At 36.3% G+C, this 21,339-nt stretch overlaps 1 protein-coding gene and 1 pseudogene across 1 annotated transcript; both read left to right on the top strand.

The window, feature by feature from the left end:
- Nucleotides 1-561: 561 nt before the first annotated feature.
- Nucleotides 562-2,165, top strand: LOC137806947 (UDP-glucosyl transferase 73CC6). The gene has a single exon (XM_068607345.2). The coding sequence runs from the start codon at nt 629-631 to the stop codon at nt 2,048-2,050; it is 1,422 nt and encodes a 473-aa protein (XP_068463446.1). The 5' UTR covers nt 562-628; the 3' UTR covers nt 2,051-2,165.
- Nucleotides 2,166-15,320: 13,155 nt separating this feature from the next.
- LOC150028769 (uncharacterized) lies at nt 15,321-19,297 on the top strand (annotated as a pseudogene).
- Nucleotides 19,298-21,339: the final 2,042 nt, after the last annotated feature.

Genomic DNA, 21,339 nt, shown 5'->3' on the forward strand with positions numbered 1-21,339 from the left:
GGTGAGTATAATAGTGGAATACTTTATTTTTTGTTATTTGCAATAATTAATACAATGTTACCTTTATTTTATCAATCTAGTATTTTCTGTTAGCCTTTATAATAATTGATAAATGTATATAAGAAAAGGTTTCGTTCCACACGTGTCCAACCGCAACCCAGATACCATTTTTTATTTCTCCTTTAAAGAGATACACTGTCTATTCGTATTTTGAAAATGAGTTATAATGCTTTTTCACTCACTTTTCTCTTATATACAACTTATAACTTTATAAATTATGATTTTATTACAATATTTTATAGAATATTATAATAAAATAATAATTTATGAAATAGTAAGTTGAATGAGAACTAAAGTAAAATGTTGTGTGTATCCAATTATAGTGTCATGCTTTATAGACAAATATTTTTTTCTCCAGACAAGAAATGGTAAAACGTGAGAGTATTATTAATAAAGAAAATGATATTTTTGTCCCTGTCTATATAGAAACAAACGTTATAATTTATAGGTTGTTGTATGTTATAGGTTTGGAGCAGTCCGAGGGTAAAAGATTCTGTGGCGGTGAGTGAGTATAAATGGCAGTGATATAGGAGGAAGGGAGATGCAATTGATATAGCTCGAGAACGTAATGGAGGAAACCAGGCCACTCAAACTCTACTTCATTCATTTCCTAGCAGCTGGTCACATGATCCCTCTGTGCGATATAGCCACCCTCTTCGCCTCTCGTCGCCACCACGTCACCATCATCACCACCCCTTCCAACGCCCTAACCCTCCGCAAATCCATCCCCTCCCACCCCTTCCTCCACCTCCACACGGTTCACTTTCCCTCCCAAGAGGTCGGCCTCCCTGACGGCATTGAAAACTTGTCCTCCGTCACTGACGTTGACAACCTCGCCAAGGTCTTCAACGCCACCACCATGCTCCAACCCCCCATCCAGAAGTTCGTGGAGGAGAACCCACCTGATTGCATCGTCGCCGACTTTCTATTCCCCTGGGTTGATGACTTGGCCAACAACCTTAACATCCCTAGACTTGCCTTCAACGGCTTCTCCCTCTTCACCATCTGCGCCATACACTCCTCCCAGCCTACAAGTTCTCTTCTCAGTCCGACCCTTCCTCACCCCATCACCCTCAACGCATCACCGCCGAAGGAGTTGAGCGAATTCCTTGATAAGTTGCTGGAGACGGAGCTCAGAAGCTACGGACTAATTGTGAACAACTTCGCGGAGCTCGACGGAGAAGAATACATCCGCTACTACGAGAAAACGACGGGGCACAAGGCTTGGCATCTTGGGCCGGCTTCTCTGATATCCAGAACCCCTGAAGAGAAAGCAGAGAGGGGCATGAAGAGCGTGGTGAGTATGCAGGAGTGCGTGAGTTGGCTTGACTCCAAAGCAGAAAACTCGGTGGTGTACATATGCTTTGGGAGCCTTTGTTATTTTTCGGATAAACAGCTTTACGAGATTGCATGCGGGATTGAAGCATCGGGTCATGGGTTCATATGGGTGGTCCCGGAGAAGAAGGGCAAGGAGAAGGAGAGGCAGGAAGAGAAGGAGAAGTGGATGCCGGAGGGGTTTGAAGAGAGGAATGCAGAGAAGGGGATGGTTATCAGGGGATGGGCTCCACAGTTGCTTATCCTGAACCACCGTGCCGTTGGAGCATTCGTGAGTCATTGCGGGTGGAACTCCAGCGTGGAGGCTGTGAGTGGTGGCGTCCCCATGATTACGTGGCCGGTGCATGGAGAACAGTTCTACAACGAGAAGCTGATAAGCGAGGTGAGGGGAATTGGGGTGGAGGTGGGTGCAGCAGAGTGGACCACCATAGGGTTGGGCGAGAGACAGATGGTGGTGTGCAGAGAGAGCATTGAGAGAGGTGTGAGGCGGATAATGGACGGTGGTGTTGAAGCGGAGGAAGTGAGACGGCGTGCAAAAGAGTTTGGGAAAAAGGCCAGAGAAGCTGTTGGAGAAGGAGGTTCATCTCACAAGAATTTAACTGCCCTCATTCATGATCTTACACGGCTGAGGGACGCCAAGCTTCTCCCTTGTTAATAGCTTCTGCCTTGGCATACAACATCTCTCTATCTATGTACCTTTCTGCTTATTCAATGCTCACAATTGCCTCATAGTAATCAAAACAAAGAAAAATACAATATATTATTACATATGAATTGTAACACGCAGTCTCCACACAAATGGGGTATCTCCAATCTTATTAATGATGTTTTGTAAATATTGTCAGGTAGTTAGATTTCTTTTCTACTATTATACTTATTTGATTCAGAACAACTCTTTTGATTGAAAACTTAAAAAAATTAAATCAAAAAATTAGTGTTCACTTATTTAATATTTATCAAACTTCTGAAACAAATCCGTCATAAAATATACTCTTTAATAATTAACAAAATATCATGAAATAACTTAATTTTTATTTATTTTGTATAAGTGGAGGGAATGAATTGTTTTTGCAAGATTTTTGCAAACATCAAAGTTAGATTGAAAAGATCAATTAAATTAATCAATTTATTTATACGTTCCACTAGTTATGTAACAAATTTACGAATATGTAAAAATATAAACTTGTTTTTATGAATCAACTAATTGTTTTAATACAAAACACACAATACAAAATTTAAAATAGTTGAGAGTAAGGAAGAGAGATTCACATAGAAAAATTTATAGTGCTTCACTCTTAATAAAAAACTACATCTTGTTCCCAACACACCAATGAAAATTCACTAAGTAATCAAAAACAGATTAGAACACAATCAAGATGTTGATCTTGAACCCTTCAAGAATCACACAACACTCTCAACAAGACTACAGTTTCCAGAAACACAATTTGAATTTGTTTTACACACAATACAAAATTAAAAGAATGAATTGGAATACATCTATATTGAATCAAGTGTGATCAAAGATTTGAAGAATCCAAATCTTAACATTTGATGGAAGGCTGAAGTTGCTTGAAGTTGTTGTTGTGTTTTAGAGTAGGATCTGGGGTAGTTTATCTTTGTAATCCACTCTTTGTTGAATCTAAAGCTTAAGTGTTTTCAAATCTTTTAAGTTTAAAGTGTTTTTCAACTAAGTGAAAAACAATCTGTTTTTTTGTCGAAACAACCGATTGTTTTATACTTAGGTGTTTTTGAAAAGTTTGAAAACTGTTTTGGTTGATTGACTTGCTGTCAAACCAAAAACAACCAATTGATTCGCACTTTCAATCGATTGTTTGTTTGAAAATCCTAACAGAAACAGTTTTGTTAGTTAAGTGAGCTTTAAATGATTTTATAACCGAATACGTTCCTGCTTTAAATGCTTTGACCATTCTCTGAATGCTATAAATAGTTTGTTTAAGTTTTATAACAAACAACAAGATAGAAAAACATATTTGAGTTTTTCACAAAGTGCTTTCAAAGATTTGAGTTTTCACCTTTGAGCTTTGGTTTTATCAAGAGAGAGGAATAGGATTACATCTGTATTGATTTCAGTTCATTCTGTAACAAGTGTAATTCGTTCTGAATACTTTGTACATTCTGGTGTTGTAAAGCCAAGAAGGGTTGTGTGCTCTTGAGGTTGTCAAGATCAACATTCTTGGTGTGTGTGCTGAGCCAAAGGAAGTGTGTTTCTTGAGGGGATCAAGGTCCACTAGTGCAGAAATGTAAAACAAATGCGGCTATTTTAAATTTACAAATGCGGTCATAGGACCGCATTCATAAATCACATTTACAAATGCGGTTATTTTAAGTAACTGCATTTGTATATTATTCTGAATGAGGGATGTGGGTTTGGGGTTTAGGATTTATGAATGCGGTCTTGGTAAAAACCGCATTCATAAATCACTATTTACAAATGCGGTCATTTACCAAGACCGCATTTGTAAATAGTGTTTTTTTTCTTAAAGTGCAGTTTGTTTTGTGCAGAAACCATATATTTTAATAACCTGCATAATGATCAAACCCAACCAGACAAATATAGAAATATAGTAATCAATTGAAATCATCAAAATGTACATTTACAAGTGATCAAATTACATATAATAAAACCACTATTGTTTACCTATGCTAGAGTTATAAAAATTAATGAAATATGTGGACCAAGAATCTATAACATATGAAATGCCTTCCTTATTCATTGGTGTTTCTTCTGTGAATAACTGCATTGCAAAGTTGACATAAATTAGTATTTAGATATATCTATGTTCAAGAATTATAAAAATGATTTAACATATATAGTACCTCTTTCCAACCAGTTTTAACACCTAGTCTTATAATGGTAATCATCCATTGCATAAGGTAATAGCCACACTCATAGCTTCCTGGTTGTTTATTACACTATAATTCAATAAAAAGTAATATATCAGTATATTGATAAACAATGATAATAGAGAAAGAAAAAAATTACAAACCTTTACTCTTATGTAGTTCAAATTATTTGAATTGGATCGACCTTTTAGGATGTTATATCCACGCCATGAACTGGTTAATACAAAAAACCTCCTTAGTAGATGGTTAATTAGTAACATATTTAAAGTTAAGTTTATACTATACTTACGTATCAATGATATCCTTAAATTTTGTGGGAATCTTCTTGTGTAGGGAACAGAACCACACAGCAGTCTTATCAACCATTAATAAGACAAGTAACTGCCAATGATGCCTATATGATCAATGAAAAGAGTTAGTAAATATTTAAAACATGAAATAATAATAATTGATGACATATAATTAAACTTACTCATTAATATAAGGGCATAAATAAATTTGTTTTCCCTCTTTTTCCAGGGTGTTAGTGATGTATGCTTGAGTCTCAGTTGAGTTTGGTCCAACGGGATTAGTATATGCAGGATCTAAGAATCCATACATATTTTCCTTCCCCTCAGTGATACAGACTCTATGCAAAAATCTAGAAGTTTTTAGTTAAAGCATAATCAATAATAATTTAACATAAAGTAAATTGAATAATAGGTAAAGATACTTACATCATAAAAAATTGAATTATACTTATATTGAGCTTCTGTTTCCCAGATATAAATTCTGATAAATCTGTGTTGTAAATCATCAGTGGCAGTTCAGTGTTTATTTGAAAAAATGTATTATCCCATGGAACTGGAAAAGGATCATTGCCAATCTGACTAGCAATGACACGTAGGGAAGCTATAGGATCGTCAACTGGAACCTCACGTTTCTTTTCCGGACTTGGTGGCTGAAAAGGTTTCTACAAGATAAACAACATTTGTATTAAATTATATGTAATATATAAATATAAATAAAAAATAATATAATGAAACGAAATTATTACATGAGGTTCAGGAATAGATCGAATGAGCTCTCTGGGCCAGGCAACGAATGTCTGAAATGCATCGGCCACAGTGGTTACCTCATCTGAAGGTAGTGGAACACGAGCATCAGGAAATCGTACTTTTTCAACTGTTACCTTCGCCACATCAGGGGAGAGAGGAACGTTATGTAAGGTGGTGGCGTTTTTATAGACTTTTCCAAGTGCCACCACCCGAGGAAGTTTTTCGCCCACTACCAGTAGCTCACAATCCTCTGTCTGCCCATTGATATCATCCCCTGATGTTGGAGGAGCCGCACAACTCCCCTTTGTGCTCTTGGGAGTGGGACTAACAAGGGGTTCAATCGGCTCAGCACAAACTTGTTGCGATAGAAACTCTTGTCGCATTCGATCATTCTCCTTTTTCATCTCCAGCAACATCAAATCAGTCTCCTTTCTCATCTCCTCCATTATTTCTTCACATAACTTAGTCCTCATTTGAGTTTCCTTCTTGGAGGAGGAGGATGGCTGTCGTTCTGAAACTCCAAAATAAAGTTTAATTCCGACCCCTTGTCCAGCTGCACGAACACGACCAGAGTGTTCAGGTTGTCCAATTGCTTCAACCAGGATATTGTGACGACCTTCAGCAACAAATTTACCGTCGGATTCCAAGGAATCCTGCAAGAGTACACAAAAATCATATTTTCAATCATTAATATAATTAATGCTTTAAAAAAAATGAAAATAACAAAAATAACTTACAATTTCTTCGATTATAACCCCGGATTGCTCAGAACTTGGTGCACCCGACTTTTTAATTCGGGTCCTCTTCCATTTTACATGGCGAAAAGGTGGTGATGGAGGAGAAGTGACCCCTCTTTCCACCCCTGTTGAGATTTCTCCTTTTCCACCATCAGTGTTTGCTCAAGTTTTCGATACCCCGAACGAGACATAACGTGCGGGGTAAGATTCTTCAAAGCTATCTCTTGAGCGCTCTTCCGACGATCCTGTCATAATTGAAATAAACAAACTGAAGTAAATAAGATAAACTTATTAATGTTATATAAACAAAAAAGTTACTTCACTTACCATCCAAGTCTCATTTTCACAGCTTTCTCTAAAAAGACGCCATGTCTCTTCATCAATATGTTGGTACTTTAAACATGGATTTTTGTCTTTAAGGTCGCCAAAAATGTATCTCGAAGTCAGTCTTGACTTAAAGGTACGAAATTTGAGTCCGATATTGGATATAATCTTTGATCGAAGCGGTTCCACATCAGGAATTTCAAAGTTTGCCTGCAAAATAACATCAGCAAATTAAAATTAATCAATGAATATTAAAAAGCATTATATCAAAATGTAAATCTTACCAGAACATCCTCCTAAATCATGTTCCGGTCGGCCTCTGACACCTCATCTCATGAATTAATCAGAATGGAGAGCCTCTCACGAGAAACAACTCCAAGATAACTCATAAACTCATCTGCCTTAGGACCAAAAGCCACTCCAGTGTTGACGCCAATGTCAACACGTGTCTTCTCACCAGCAGCACGTCTCAATGCGAGACGCTTCAATCTAGTAGGTCCTTTGCTGCCTCGTCCGGATCGAGGTTTGTTTGGGGTCTGATCGTCATCCATGTCTCTGTTAAAAAAATTAGGTAACAAACATTAGTTAATCTGCATCGAATTAAAATCTTATAAAAATAATACATAAAAATGTAAATTAAAAATGCTTATTTACAGGTTGCATGGAGGTTGAAAGTTCATATGTAAATTCCTTCACTGTGGTCTTTACGGGTTGCATGTACATCATCAACTACATCGTCATCTTTATTAATTATCTTTGGTGTGAATGAACAGGGGTCACCATTTTCAATATCATCTATGGTCTCCCCTTGTTTTTTGCCGTGTAAAACGACATACCAATGTTCTGACGTAGGATCTTTCATGTAGAAAACTTGAGATGCTTGTTGAACCATTATAAATGACTCATCTCGATACCCTATCTTTCGAAAGTCCACTAGTGTGAATCCTGAATCATCAATTTTAACCCCACTTTTATTGTCAACCCATTTACACTTGAAAACTGGAACGAAAAACTTAGTGTAGTCAATCTCCCATATCTCTTCTATAAACCCATAGTATGCCATTGATCCAAGTACTGGATTTGTATCCTTCGAAGTCGAAAACTGCATTGACTCGGCTTCAAGAGTAACACCAGAATTTTGAGCTGTACTCTTTTCATCCATGGACTTCGTGTAAAATATACAATTATTCACTTCGTACGCTGTACATGAGATGACATCAAACTTCAATCTAGCAGCGAACCTGATGCGAATCAAATAAAGAAGGCTTTTAATAATGAAGGACAAGATCATTCGCCCTCACATTTAAAGTTCTTCTTATTATTCTTTGCAAAAGATGAGGCCCAAAGCCCAAGCCCAAGCCCAAGCCCAAGCCCAAGAAGGCCAAAGCCCAAAAAGCCCAAGTTCATCTCATGAAGGGCAAGGCCAAGTATTAAATAATAAAGAATATTGTTGAAGGTGCTTAGAGGGAAACATTAGAAACCTCTATTGTTAAAGCATCTTTTAGTCTTTAGTTAGGAGTTTTAGGGGGTGTGTGTTAGTAGATAAGTGTAGGAGTAGAAAAGGAGGTGCCAAAGTGAAGGAAGAGGTCACACCTTCCTCATGCTTGGTTTTAGGCACAAATTCTAGAAGCTTTTTGGGAGGGAGTTTTTGAATTTGTGTAGCTTATATTTCAGCACCTTAGGCTATAAATAGAGGTGCTCTCCTTGTATTTTTCAGATTGGAATTAATCTAAGAAAACTATACTCAAATTTTGAGTGATCATTGGAGAGCTTTTGAGCCTTCTTCTCTAGTCTTATCTTGATGGATCCATGGAGTCCTCAAGTGGCGGCAACACTCTCATCTAGGAGCATTCCACACTTCTAGTGGCGAGATCATCCATCATCCTTCCATCTTCATGAGCAATTCTTCTCTCCTTCCTTTCTTCTTTGTTAATTCTTTGTTCTAGCTTGTTGTCTTGTTGTTTGGTTCGGCTATTCTGTTTTTCCAGCACCTATTTTTCTGTTCTTTGCCTTTTAATTTCACTTTGTTCGGTTCAAATGTGTTCTTACTCAATTCTATTCGGTGCTTTTTAGTTTTACCTCTTTTTGTTGGTTCAATTTGACAATATGTGGAACATCCAAATGAGTTTGGGATTTGGTACTAGTTTTTGGTGAGTTCTTGTCTTAGAACAATGATCCAACTCTAAGAAAAGTGCCTCAATAATGTCCAGCTCAAGGTGATTCCTAAGAATGTCAAGAATCATTCTCTATATGGCTAGTGGAATCACATCAGAACCAGGTCAAGGTCTTTGATGCTGTTGAATCCTTGAACACCTCGTCTTTAAACCAAGGCATGAAAGTTCTATTATGTTCCATCAAGACCCATTTCTCTGCTTGTCTTGGGTTATTTGCCTTCACAATGGCTTTATGAGCTTCTATGTATGGTACAACTTCATCTGTGTTATTCAATATGTACAAATGTGCTTGCAAGACTTCTGATCGAGATTTGCTTACAATATTCACACCACGTAAACATTTACTTGTAGAACGCCAGTGGTGCCATGAATTAGCTGGAACACCTATTGGATTTGCTTTTGTCATGTACTCTGAACAAAATTCAATACTTTCTTCAGCTATGTACCTTTCAATCATTGAAGCCTTTGGACGATAATGATTTTTCACATAACCTTTCAAAATTTTCATATACCGCTCAACAGGATACATCCATCTTAAGTACACTGGTCTACACAATCTAACCTTTCTTACCAGATGCACAACTAGATGAACCATGATGTCAAAAAAAGACGGAGGAAAAAACATCTCCAATTCACACAAGATAACAACAATTTCATTTTGAAGTTCATCTAGTTTTGAGGGATCAATGACTTTACAACAGATTGAAGAGAAGAATGAGCACAAACGGGTTATGGTATGTCTAACATTTTTTGGTAAGATCCCACGGATAGCTACCGGCAACAACTGTTGCATCAAGATGTGACAATCATGAGACTTCAACCCAATTAACTTCAAATCTTGCATCTACACTAGGCTCTTCACATTTGAGGAATGTCCTTGTGGCACTTTCACACCTTTTAGACATTGACAAAAACTAATTTTTTCATCTTTTGACATTGTGTAATAGGCTGGGGGCAAATATGTACGCTTACCCATTTCTATGGGTGCCAACTCGTCGCGTATGTTCATCTCAATCAAATCTAAACGAGCATTTAGACCATCCTTCGTCTTCCCGTTAATGTTAAGAAGTGTACCAATTAAGGTATCACACACATTCTTCTCAACATGCATTACATCTATACAATGTCTGACTTCTAACCTCGACCAGTACGGAAGATCAAAGAAGATTGATTTCTTCTTCCAAATATTTTTCACAGATGACTTTTTTTTTTACTTACCGAAGGTGTGGTCTATGTTATTTACCTTTTGGTAAACCTCAACACCGGTTAATGGAGTTGGTAGACCACTACCCTCTTGGTGTTCATTAAAGGCTTTTTTCAACCTCCGGTAAGGATGATGACTTCTAAGAAACCTCCGATGCCGAAGATATACTATTTTCCTTCCATGTTTCAATTGTTGAGAAGCAGTGTCTTCTTCGCATATTGGACACGCTTTGTGACCCTTAACACTATAACCTGATAAGTTACCATATGCCGGAAAGTCATTGATGGTGCAAAATAACATGGCATGAATCTTGAAAGTTTCATTAGCAAATCCGTCAAATACTTCGACACCCTGGTCCCACATTAACTTCAAATCTTCAATTAGGGGACTTAGATAAACATCAATATCATTCCCTGGTTGTTTTGGACCGGATATCATCATAGACAACATCATGTATTTTCGGTTCATGCACAATCCAGGAGGTAAGTTGTAAATAACTAGTAATACAGGCCATGAACTGTGATTTGTACTCATATTACCAAACAGATTCATTCCGTCTGTAGCTAAACCAAGTCGGGTATTTCTTGATTCTTTACCAAATTCTGGAAAGTCATCATCAAATTTCTTCCATTGAATAGAATCAGCTGGATGTCGGTACATGCCATCGCATTTCCTCTCATCTGCATGCCATCTAAGATTTTTAGCATTGTTTGGGTTTGCAAACAAACGGTTCATCCTTGGAATGATGGGAAGATACCACATAACCTTCATTGGGGGTCCATGCTTTTCCATGTCATCAATAGAATCATCATCTTTTTGTTTCAACTTATAACGTGATAACCCACACCTCGAACAACTTTTCAACAATTCAAAATCTTTCCGGTATAATATACAATCATTAGGACATGCATGTATCTTTTTGTACTCCATACCCATTGGACAAAGAATCTTTTTGGCCTCGTAATTACGATTAGGTAGACTATTTCCCGCTGGAAGCATATCCTTCAACAGCTGGAGCAATTCCGTGAAGCTTTTATCAGTCCATCCGTTTATTGCCTTCAAATTCATCAATCTTAACACCGCCGACAACCGTGTGAAGTTAGTTGATCCAGGATACAAAGGAGTCTCTGCATCTGTTGACATACTTTCATATCCATGAGCTTTTGCAAAACACTCAGCTCCCACATCACGAATCATGTCCTCCAATCGATCATCATATCCATTATCGTGTACTGCTTCATCCATGGTAGAACCCACATATTCTTTAGTTACGGAAACACGTGGTAAATTTAATAATTCACCATGCCATGTCCAAGTTGTATAAGATCGAAGAAACCCATCACATAGCAGGTGTTCCCTCATGATATTCACATCCAGTATCCTTCCATTCAAACAGTTAACGCACAGACACCTGATCTTTGCTCCATCATGACCACTAATAATCGCGTTACGCTGCGCAAATTGTATAAATTCCTCTACTCCCCTTTCGTACTCATCACTTATACGAACAACATTAATCCAACTTCGATCCATTATATATTCTGGAATATAGTTAGGATTTTCTAATAATTAGTATTCTATTCAGTCTCACACATTTGCCGAGGGTCGAACACCCCCGGACTCAATCCAAACACGATATTTCTATTCTAAAAGTAACAATAACTAACATAACATAAAACTTTTATTAAAATGTAATTAACAACTAACTAAATATATAATATAAATTTAAGAAAATAGAAATTATATAATACAAAAATTCAAAATACACACAAATATATAAATTATTAGTTATTAGTTATAAATTCCAAGTTGTATTAGTTATTAATTAAATATATATTATAATACAGAAAAATAAAAATTCAAAATATTAAATAAAAATTCAAAATATTAAATATAAATTCAAAATATTAAATATAAATTCAAAATATTAAATATAAATTCAAAATATTAAATAAATATTAAATACAACACCAACCTTTAGGTTGATGGTGATCGGAGTGGCAGAGGCACAAGACGAAGGCGAAGGCAGTAGCGGAAGCTGTGGCGGTGGCGGAAGCTGTGGAGGTGGCAGAGCAGAAAAAACCAGCGAACACCAATAGAACAATAACCTATATGCCACAAACGAAGTTAGGAAATGAAAATGACAATGCCAAGGAAGTGAATAATGAATGATGCGAAAACGAAAACGAAAACTAATGAGTGAAACGAAGAGCGGAGAGAACTGAAACTTACAATGCAGAGAGAACTGAAACTGAGAACGTTGAAACGAAGAGCGGAGAAGAGGAAAGTGAAAGTGAAACTAGTGGCGCGCTTCAATTTTTAGGGTAAAATTGTTTTACAAATGTGGTTTTAGGGTAAGACCGCATTTGTAAATCAATTCAAATGATTTACAAATGCGATCTTTACAATGACCGCATTTGTAAATCAATGTGAAATTAATTACAAATGCGGTCATAGTAAAGACCACATTTGTAAATCATTCTGAATTGATTTACAAATGTGGGCATTGTAATGACCGCATTTGTAAATCATTTGAATTGATTTACAAATGCGGTCTTACCCTAGAACCGCATTTGTAAAACAATTTAATTTCAAAAATGCCACCGCGTTTTTTACAAATGCGTTTAAGCGCAAAGCGGAAATTAAGACAAGGATAATTAAAGAATAAGAATTAAAACAAAGAACAAATTAAATAAAAGAAGAAGACATATATGGAAGGGAGGATGGCTCAAAGTAAAGAGTAAAAGAGGAAGGGATGAAGAGAGCTTATTGGAAGAAATGAAGTCACACCACTTGGAGCGATGAGTGATGTTGTGAATACATGAGACAAGACACCCTATTTATAGGAATGGGTGCCTTGGTGGGCAAGATGGGGAAGGGTAAAAGAGTCATATGAAGGGGTACGGCCGAGGAGGGTTGACCAAGGTCAAAATCGCCCCTTGGCTAGGTCGTTTAGAAGGTAGGGCAACCTTCCTAACCCTATATGCCTTATCTTGAAAAAGTGGGCTTGGTACAAGCCCATTTCACTAAGTACACTCCCTTTTATGCTATGTGAATCTACTCTAGCCTATTTTTCTATTTCGACCCCCAAAGTGGGCGTCATTTATTTACAAACATGTTTTTGTCTTTTAAGAAGACTAGAACAAAGAACATTTGGTGTTCAGGTCTATGCCCAATTCTTCTTTTGGTGAGGTCCGTCTGATCTTTGGTGGGGTCTTGACTTGATTGCTGAGATGACTGCTTACAGTGTGAATTGTCTCTTGAGTCCTTGGTCATCTTCTTGGCTACTTGGATTGTATCACTTTTTGCAGTTTTCCATATCAAAATTTTTTAGAATCTCTTTGCAGTACTTTGTTTGACTAAGGAAAGTTCTATGCTCTAATTGCTTAACCTACAGACCTTCAAAAAGGATAACTCCCCCATCATGGACATTTGAAACTTTGCATACATAGTTTATGCAAACTCCTCACATAGGTGTCATTAGTAGCTCTTAAAATAATATAATCAACATATATCTGAACTAAGATGATGGCTGATTTAGACTTTTTAATCTTATCAATTGTTCCTCAACCCTGAGATAAGAGAAAATTGTTAAGCCTTTTATAGCACTGTCTTGGGGCCTACTTTAGTCCTTAAAGTGTCTTTTTCATTTTGTAGACATATTCTGGATGTTTATGATCTTCAAAGTCGGGAGGTTGAGAAACATAAATTCTTCATTGATGAATCCATTGAGAAATGCACCTTTCACATCAATCTAAAAAAGTTTGAAGTCACTCATACAACCAAATGCAAGCAGTAATCTCACAACTTAGTTTAGCAACAGGTGCAAAGGTTTAATCATAATATATTCCTTCTTCTTAATTATACCCCTTAACAACCAATCTAGCTTTTTTTCTAGTGATCATACCAGATTCATCCAATTTATTTCTAAATAACCATTTTTGTTCCACTGACATTCATGCAATCAGATTTAGGTACAAGAAACTAGAAATCATTTCAAGTAAATTGATTTAGTTCTTCATGCATGGAAGAAACCTAGTTTTCATCCTTAAGAGCATCACACATGGTTTTACGTTCAATTTGAGAAACAAATGCCATGTGTTTGCAGAAATTAGTAATAGAGTTTTGAGTGGAGACTCTCTTATCAATCTGCCATGTGATGTTGTCCAGAGAAAGGTCTCTTGGGATTCTCTATTCTTTGGGAAGATCAGATTGGTTCTCAATTTTAGTTGGTTTATCCAGAGTTTCATCCGGTTGTTTTTCTGGACAGAGATGCATCTTTTGCATAATTATATTCTGATCATCCTTTTCTGCAGATTTGTTTAAATAATTTTATTCTATATGGTTAGTTTCTTCACAAACAACATGAATAGATTCTTCCACAATCATCAATCTTTTTTTATAAACTCTATATGCATGACTACTTAAGGAATAACCAAGAAAAATACCATTGTAAACTTTTTCATCAAACTTGCCAAGGTTTTCCTTCCCAATATTTAAAATTTAACATTTGCAACCAAACACTCTTAAATTACTAATGTTGGGTTTTCTTCCAATAAACAGATGATAAGAAGCTTTCCTCATAATTGGTCTAATGAGGACTCTATTCATTACATAACAAGTTGTGCTAACATTATCAGCCCAAAAATATTTTGGTAATGAAGATTCACTTAAAAGTGTTCTAGCAAGTTCCTCAAGAGATTTATTTTTACTTTCAACAACCCCATTTGGTTAGGGAGCTCTAGGAGCTGAAAATTTATAAGAATACCCAGTTTTTTCATAAAAACAATTGAATTTTTCGTTTTGAAACTCTCCTTCATTGTCATTGTGCACCACAAGAAAAAATGGTTTTAACGAGGGTTTATTTTTACATTATCCAAGGTTAAAACCTATATTAAGTCATTTACCCAGGGTTGTAGTTTCCCCCGCTAAACCATTCATGGGGAACATGTTCCCTGGGATTTTTTTTAAGCCTCAAGAAAAGCCTTTCAGAACCCCTGTTAAATACCATGAGTTTAAAAATCTCCGTAGAATACCATAGGTTTCAAAACCTCTGTAAAATATCATGGGTTTCAAAACCTTCGTTATACCACGGGTTTAATAACCTCCGTAAAGTACCATGGGTTTAAGAACCTTAGTAAAATACCATGAGTTTCGAAATTTCCGTAAAATGACTTGTCGTTTGAAATAACCTTCAACCCCATTTTCCACTATCTCTAACGATCCTCCTGACTTCTCTCTTCCACCGTAGACACATTGCTCTCCAGAACAGGCTCAATAGTTGTCGATGACAATCTTAATAAGGAATCACAATTCAGTCTCACTTATGTCTATTATATCTAAGAAGAAGAAACACTAAATAAGGCACTATCTTCTTCTTACTCCAATATTGCTTATTTCATCACCTTACTTTCCCATCTTGGGTAACAAGCCATTGTTACCTAACTCGACAACAACTGGTGTTTATCACTACTTTATATATCCTAAATAATCATATTATCTATTAGATGTGGGCTTCCAAGCCATGTGTGTTGATGGAAGAGGGCCAAGCACCACTTCAAAGGAACGCCAAACAAAAAGGGCAATGGCTAAGAGTCTTGATGTAGATTGGGACACCGCCACTGATGGCAGAGAAACTTACCTTTACATGTTCCAAGAGGTCCAAAATCAAGCGTAGCATAGTCTTTAAATTCTTGTTAAAGTAGTATAGGAATTTTCTTTCGTAAAATGTAATTAGTATGAATTTTGGTTCTTAAAAACCAACCTAAGTTAGATTAAGGTTACTAGAACCTTCTATCTAACTTAGGTCGGTCACCTAGTGTGCGCTTGAAACATCACTTTGGCTCACGCTTGTCATGTGACTCTTTAGGCGTCACATTTGCATTTCATTTGGCTAGCATTCCATTGTCATTGACTCTTCATTTCCGATCCTCCAAGCCTATATAAGGAAGAGCCGCCCTCATGTATTCTTAAGATTATTTTGAGTAATGAAATGCTGCCAAAATGTGCCATTCTTACTACCTTGCCTAAAATCTCTTAGGATTTAGGTCTTAATCTTCCAAAACTGCACCTCAAAGAGAGTTGGCCGAACCTCTCTCACTTTCACACTCTTCATGCACCTCTGAGGCTTACACAACTCTTAGGAGAGCCTTATTCCACCTCAATCCATGGATGCTTCCGCCAATGCCACCACAAAAACCGCAAGATGAAGATCTCAAGCTATCATTTGGTATCTAGAGCTATGTTCATCTCTTGTTCATGTTGTTCATCTCTTGTTCATGTTGTCTTGCAGTTTTTACATTTTTAATTTGATTTAGATGTTGTTCTAAGCATTTCAATCGGTAGAAATTTTTCAAATTGTTCTTGAGCACCTTATTTTCAATTTTTGTGTAGGAATCTATGGTGAATTGAGTTGCTGTTTTGATTTTAGATTACTTGAGTCTTGTTTGAATTTTTGTTCGGTGCAATATGATGTTCTTGAATCATTTTATTTTCTGAATCTATATGTTTTGTCTAGTCATGTAATTCCAAGAATGTCAGCAAATCTTAGTAGTACTTTTCTTGATTCATTTGTTTCTTGTTTTGATTTGAGTGTTTAATTTGAATTCGGACTTGTTTTGTTCCTTTGGTGCATTTTTTCTTTTAGTTTGAGTTCATATTTGTATGATAGATCCATACAAATTCCTATAACATTCACTCCATTGTGTTTTTGACGTTTCTCTTTCTGTTTTTAATTCCAGAATTAGGATTCCTCTTTTTTTACAAATTTTGTACTTACTGTTTTGTGTTATGAAAATTAAATACATTGAAGAAAAATTCTGAAATTATGGATTTCAGTGGTTTGATGTGTTAGAAAAAGAAGAAAAAAAGAATTAGTTGAAAAGGAAAAATAGAAAAAAAAAGATAAATCACACAAAAAAAGTGTGCATTCTGGAGCTAAAATTGGCGGTAATTGGACAGTGATTTTGAAAATTTTATCACAAATAATTGGTGCATGTTTTTGGTGTGATTTCAGCCCCAAAAGTTTTCTAAGAGACTGAATCGTTTGAGTTTAAATTTTCAGAACCAAATTCAAAATATCCAGCTCAGAATAAATATTTTAAGTCACCCTTTTGAACCTGAAATTTTCCAGTAGTGCTGTTTGGGTTTTTCAAATCAATTCTAGTGCCTTTCTTTAGGTTCCTTTTGTGTGCCAACCTTTGTTGAGTGCCTTTTTTGATATTGCTTGTCCAATATCATTCTGAACTCTTTCTAGTTGTGTCATATCATTAAATCCAATTTCTGTGGTGCTATTTTTAAAATTTAATTGCTTCTTGTTTTTTTTTTCTTGACCTCTATATTGTTGGTGGATAAATTTCAATTGGTGCTTGTTAAGTGGAAATTGACTTGAGGAGAGTTTAGCTCTACTTAGTAGGTACTGTTTTGGAGAATTTAATTGCTTAAATCATAAGAGGTTCAAGGTAAGGAGCAGCAGCAAATACAAATACCAAAAACAAACCATACACTTTGAAGGGCACAACAAAGAAGAGCAAAAACAAGCCAAAGGAGTGCATAGATTAACAAGCTGAAATTAAATTTGTGCAATTCAATTTCTTTGCATTTCTTGAGTTGTAATTACATTTCAATTTTGTTAATTAGTGGATTAATCACGATTAGACGGTGAGTGTGTCTTCAAAGGCTCAAAGTGTCTAAGAAGCCTCACCTAGGAAGCGACTAGTTTAAGCTTTGTAGATTAGCAATTGTTAATTGTGTTAGCTAGATTGTTTTACGTTAATCTTTGCTTAGCTTTGCTTAAAATTGCTTACTTTTATATTTTGTTTAAAGCTTTGATAAATTGCTTTATTTGTTAAATAGCTTTGCATTGTTTTTCCTTGCATAAAATTTGATTTTTCATTCCTCATTGTGTTCTAAGTAATTTACTTAGAAACAGAATTGTGTGAAGTTTTTGAGGGATAGTTTTTGGCTAAGGCAAGACTTGGTACTTAAGAAGTCCTTAGTGACTCACCTCTCTTACCTGGAAAGCTACCTTCACTAACTTTCCTCTTCTTTCTTAAAGTAAAACACTTTTAAACACAAAGTTTTAGTCATGTCTTGTCACTCCTCTAAATCTAATGAAAGTGATATGAAGTCCATTAAATCTCTTTTAAAACAACTTGCCAAGGAATTTCAATTACTTTCATATAGAAAATTGGAGAATGAGACCAAAATTAATGAACTGACTAAAACAAAGGATGAGAATTCTCAAAAAAATAAAAATAAAAATTCTCATGCATCTAGCTCTAAAGATCATGATTCTCTTGGGGAGGGAAGCCTTAGAATAAATGAGTATTATCAACCACCCCCTAGGAGGAATAGAAGAAGAGAACAAGAAAGCCCAAGAGAGGTTAGGGTAGACCTACCCCATTTCCATGGAAAAGAAGATGTAGAAGTATACTTAGATTGGGAAATGAAGGTAGAACAACTTTTTGCTTGCCATAGAGTGAGTGAAGAAAGAAAAGTGCCCCTAGCCACTCTTAGTTTTCAAGGAAACGCTATGTATTGGTGGACATCTTTAGAAAGAGATAGGCGTCTTCATAGAGAGCCTTCCATGGAGTATTGGAATGACCTTAGGGGAGCCCTAAGACGCCGCCATATACCCTCCTACTACAATAGGGAGTTAATGGACAAGCTCCAAAGACTCCAACAAAGAAATATGAGTGTAGAGGAGTATAGGCAAAAGATGGAGTTATACATGATGAGAGCCTCCATTAGGGAGGATGAAACCACCACCATAGCTAGATTCCTAAGTGGGCTCAATCTTGAGATAAGAGATAGGGTTGAACTTCTACCTTATCAAGACTTGAATGATTTGGTTCAAATTTGTATTAAAGTTGAACAACAAAATTTAAGAAAAGCTTCAAGTCAAAGAGTAGGTTCATATCCCAACTCCTATCCCAAGAGAGATTTTAAAAGGGAGGGTAGTGCATCCAAAGAGAAACCAAAAGAAACTACCAAACCCTCAGTAAAGGATACCTTCACTCCACCCATTCGTGTTAGGGACACCAAATGTTTTAAATGCTTTGGAAGAGGACATGTGCAAGCACAATGTCCAAACCAAAGATCTTTGTTCTTAAAAGGGATAGATGAATACACTAGTGGTGAGGACGAACCTAGTGAAAAGGAAGAGGAAGGGGGAGATGATGACAGAGTAAATCCTTTAGAGGGGGAATTATTGATGATTAGAAGAACCCTCAACAATCAACCTAGTACAACCATGGAAACACAAAGAGAGAACATCTTTCACACAAGATGCAAAGTTTTAGAAAACATATGTTCTCTTATTGTGGATAGTGGTTCATGTTGCAATTGTTGTAGCACTAGGATGGTTGAATAGTTAAGTCTACAAGTAGTTCCTCATCCTAAACCTTACAAACTACAATGGATCAATGAGAATGGGGAACTAAGTGTAGATAAACAAGTGAAAGTCAAGTTTTCTATAGGTAACTACAAAGACAAAGTTTTATGTGATGTAGTACCTATGGAAGCTTGCCACATCTTATTAGGTAGACCATGGCAATTTGACAAGAAAACCTTGCACAATGGTCTAACTAATGAGATTTCCTTCACCCATAAGCAAAAATAGTTTGTACTTAATCCTTTACCACATTCTCAAGTGGTAAGAGATCAAATACAAATGAGACATAAGAGGGATGAGGAGAAAAAAAAAATAGAAAAAGAGAAAATCCTTAGGGATAAGAAGGCGTGGGAGAAGAGTGTCCCTTCCCACAAGGTTATTCAACAAGACAAACCTTTTGAAAACACCTTTGAAAATATGCTTCTTGTTGAACAACCTAGCCTTATCTTTTGTAAAGGAACACTTACATGCACTGCCACAAACCTTGAAACTATGATTCTACCTCCTCAAGTTAAAAATCTTTTAAGTGAATTTGATGATATATTCTCTAAAGAGGGACCCATAGGACTTCCTCCTTTTAGAGGTATAGAACATCAAATTGACTTGATTATGGGGGCAAGCCTACCAAATAGGCCAGCATATAGAACTAACCCCGAGGAAACAAAGGAGATAGAGTCTCAAGTTCAAGATTTGTTGGAGAAGGGTTGGGTTCAAAAGAGCCTAAGCCCTTGTGTTGTACTTATCTTGTTGGTGACCAAAAAGGATGGAAAATGGAGAATGTGTTGTGATTGTAGAGCAATCAACAACATCACCATAAAGTATAGGCATCCAATCTCAAGGCTTGATGACATGCTTGATGAACTACATGGGTCAATCATATTTTCTAAAATTGATCTTAAAAGTGGGTATCACCAAATTCGAATCAAGGAGGGTGATGAGTGGAAAATCGCTTTTAAAACCAAGTTTGGATTATATGAATGGTTGGTGATGCCTTTTGGTCTCACTAACGCACCTAGTACATTGATGAGGCTAATGAATCATGCCTTGACAGATTGTATAGGTAAATATGTAGTAGTAAAAACCTAGAAGACCACCTAAGCCACCTTAGGGATGTTTTTCTAGTACTTAGGAATAATAGTTTTTTTTGCAAATAGTGATAAATGTACTTTTTGTGTAGATAGCATATAGTAAACAAAAAGGGGGTACATGTTGACCCCGAAAAAATCAAAGCCATCCAAGAGTGGCCAACTCCACAAAATGTAAGTGATGTTAGAAGCTTTCATGGTTTAGCTAGCTTCTATAGACGCTTTGTGCCAAATTTTTCAAGCATAGCTTCACCTCTTAATGAACTTGTAAAGAAAGATATTACATTTAGCTAAATGCATCGGGGGTTGGCATAGGTGCGGTTTTGTTATAAGGTGGGCATCCAATTGCTTATTTTAGGGAAAAACTTCATGGAGCCACCCTTAACTACCCCACCTATGACAAAGAGCTTTATGCACTTGTGAGGGCCTTAAAGACTTGGGAACACTATCTTGTTTCAAAAGAATTTGTTATTCATAGTGACCATGAGTCTTTAAAATATTTGAAAGGCCAACACAAGCTCAATAAAAGGCATGCAAAGTGGATGGAATTTCTTGAACAATTTCCTTATGTCATCAAATACAAGAAGGGAAGCACAAATATAGTGGCAGATGCTCTCTTAAGGAGACATGTGCTATTTTCAAAACTTGGTGCTCAAATTCTTGGATTTGACAACATAAAAGAACTTTATCAAGAAGACCAAGACTTTGCATCTATCTTTGCTAAATGTGAACATAAAACACAAGAAGGTTAATATGTGACCAAGGGGTATCTTTTTAAAGAAGGCAAACTTTGTATTCCCCAAGGTACACATAGGAAACTTCTTGTAAAAGAATCACATGAAGGGGGTCTCATGGGCCATTTTGGAGTTGACAAAACTCTTGATCTTTTAAAAGGAAAATTTTATTGGCCAAACTTGAGAAAGGATGTCCAAAGACATTGTTCTAGATGTATTTCATGTTTAAAAGCAAAATCTAGAACAATGCCTCATGGACTATATACCCCTTTACCGATTGCAAATGCTCCTTGGCAAGATATTAGCATGGATTTCATCTTAGGACTTCCTAGGACTGCAAGAGGTCATGAATCCATCTTTGTGGTAGTGTATCGCTTTAGTAAAATGTCA

Source organism: Phaseolus vulgaris, chromosome 3, assembly GCF_051622355.1.
Source record: "Phaseolus vulgaris cultivar YP4 chromosome 3, ASM5162235v1, whole genome shotgun sequence".
Classification (NCBI taxonomy): Eukaryota; Viridiplantae; Streptophyta; class Magnoliopsida; order Fabales; family Fabaceae; genus Phaseolus; species Phaseolus vulgaris.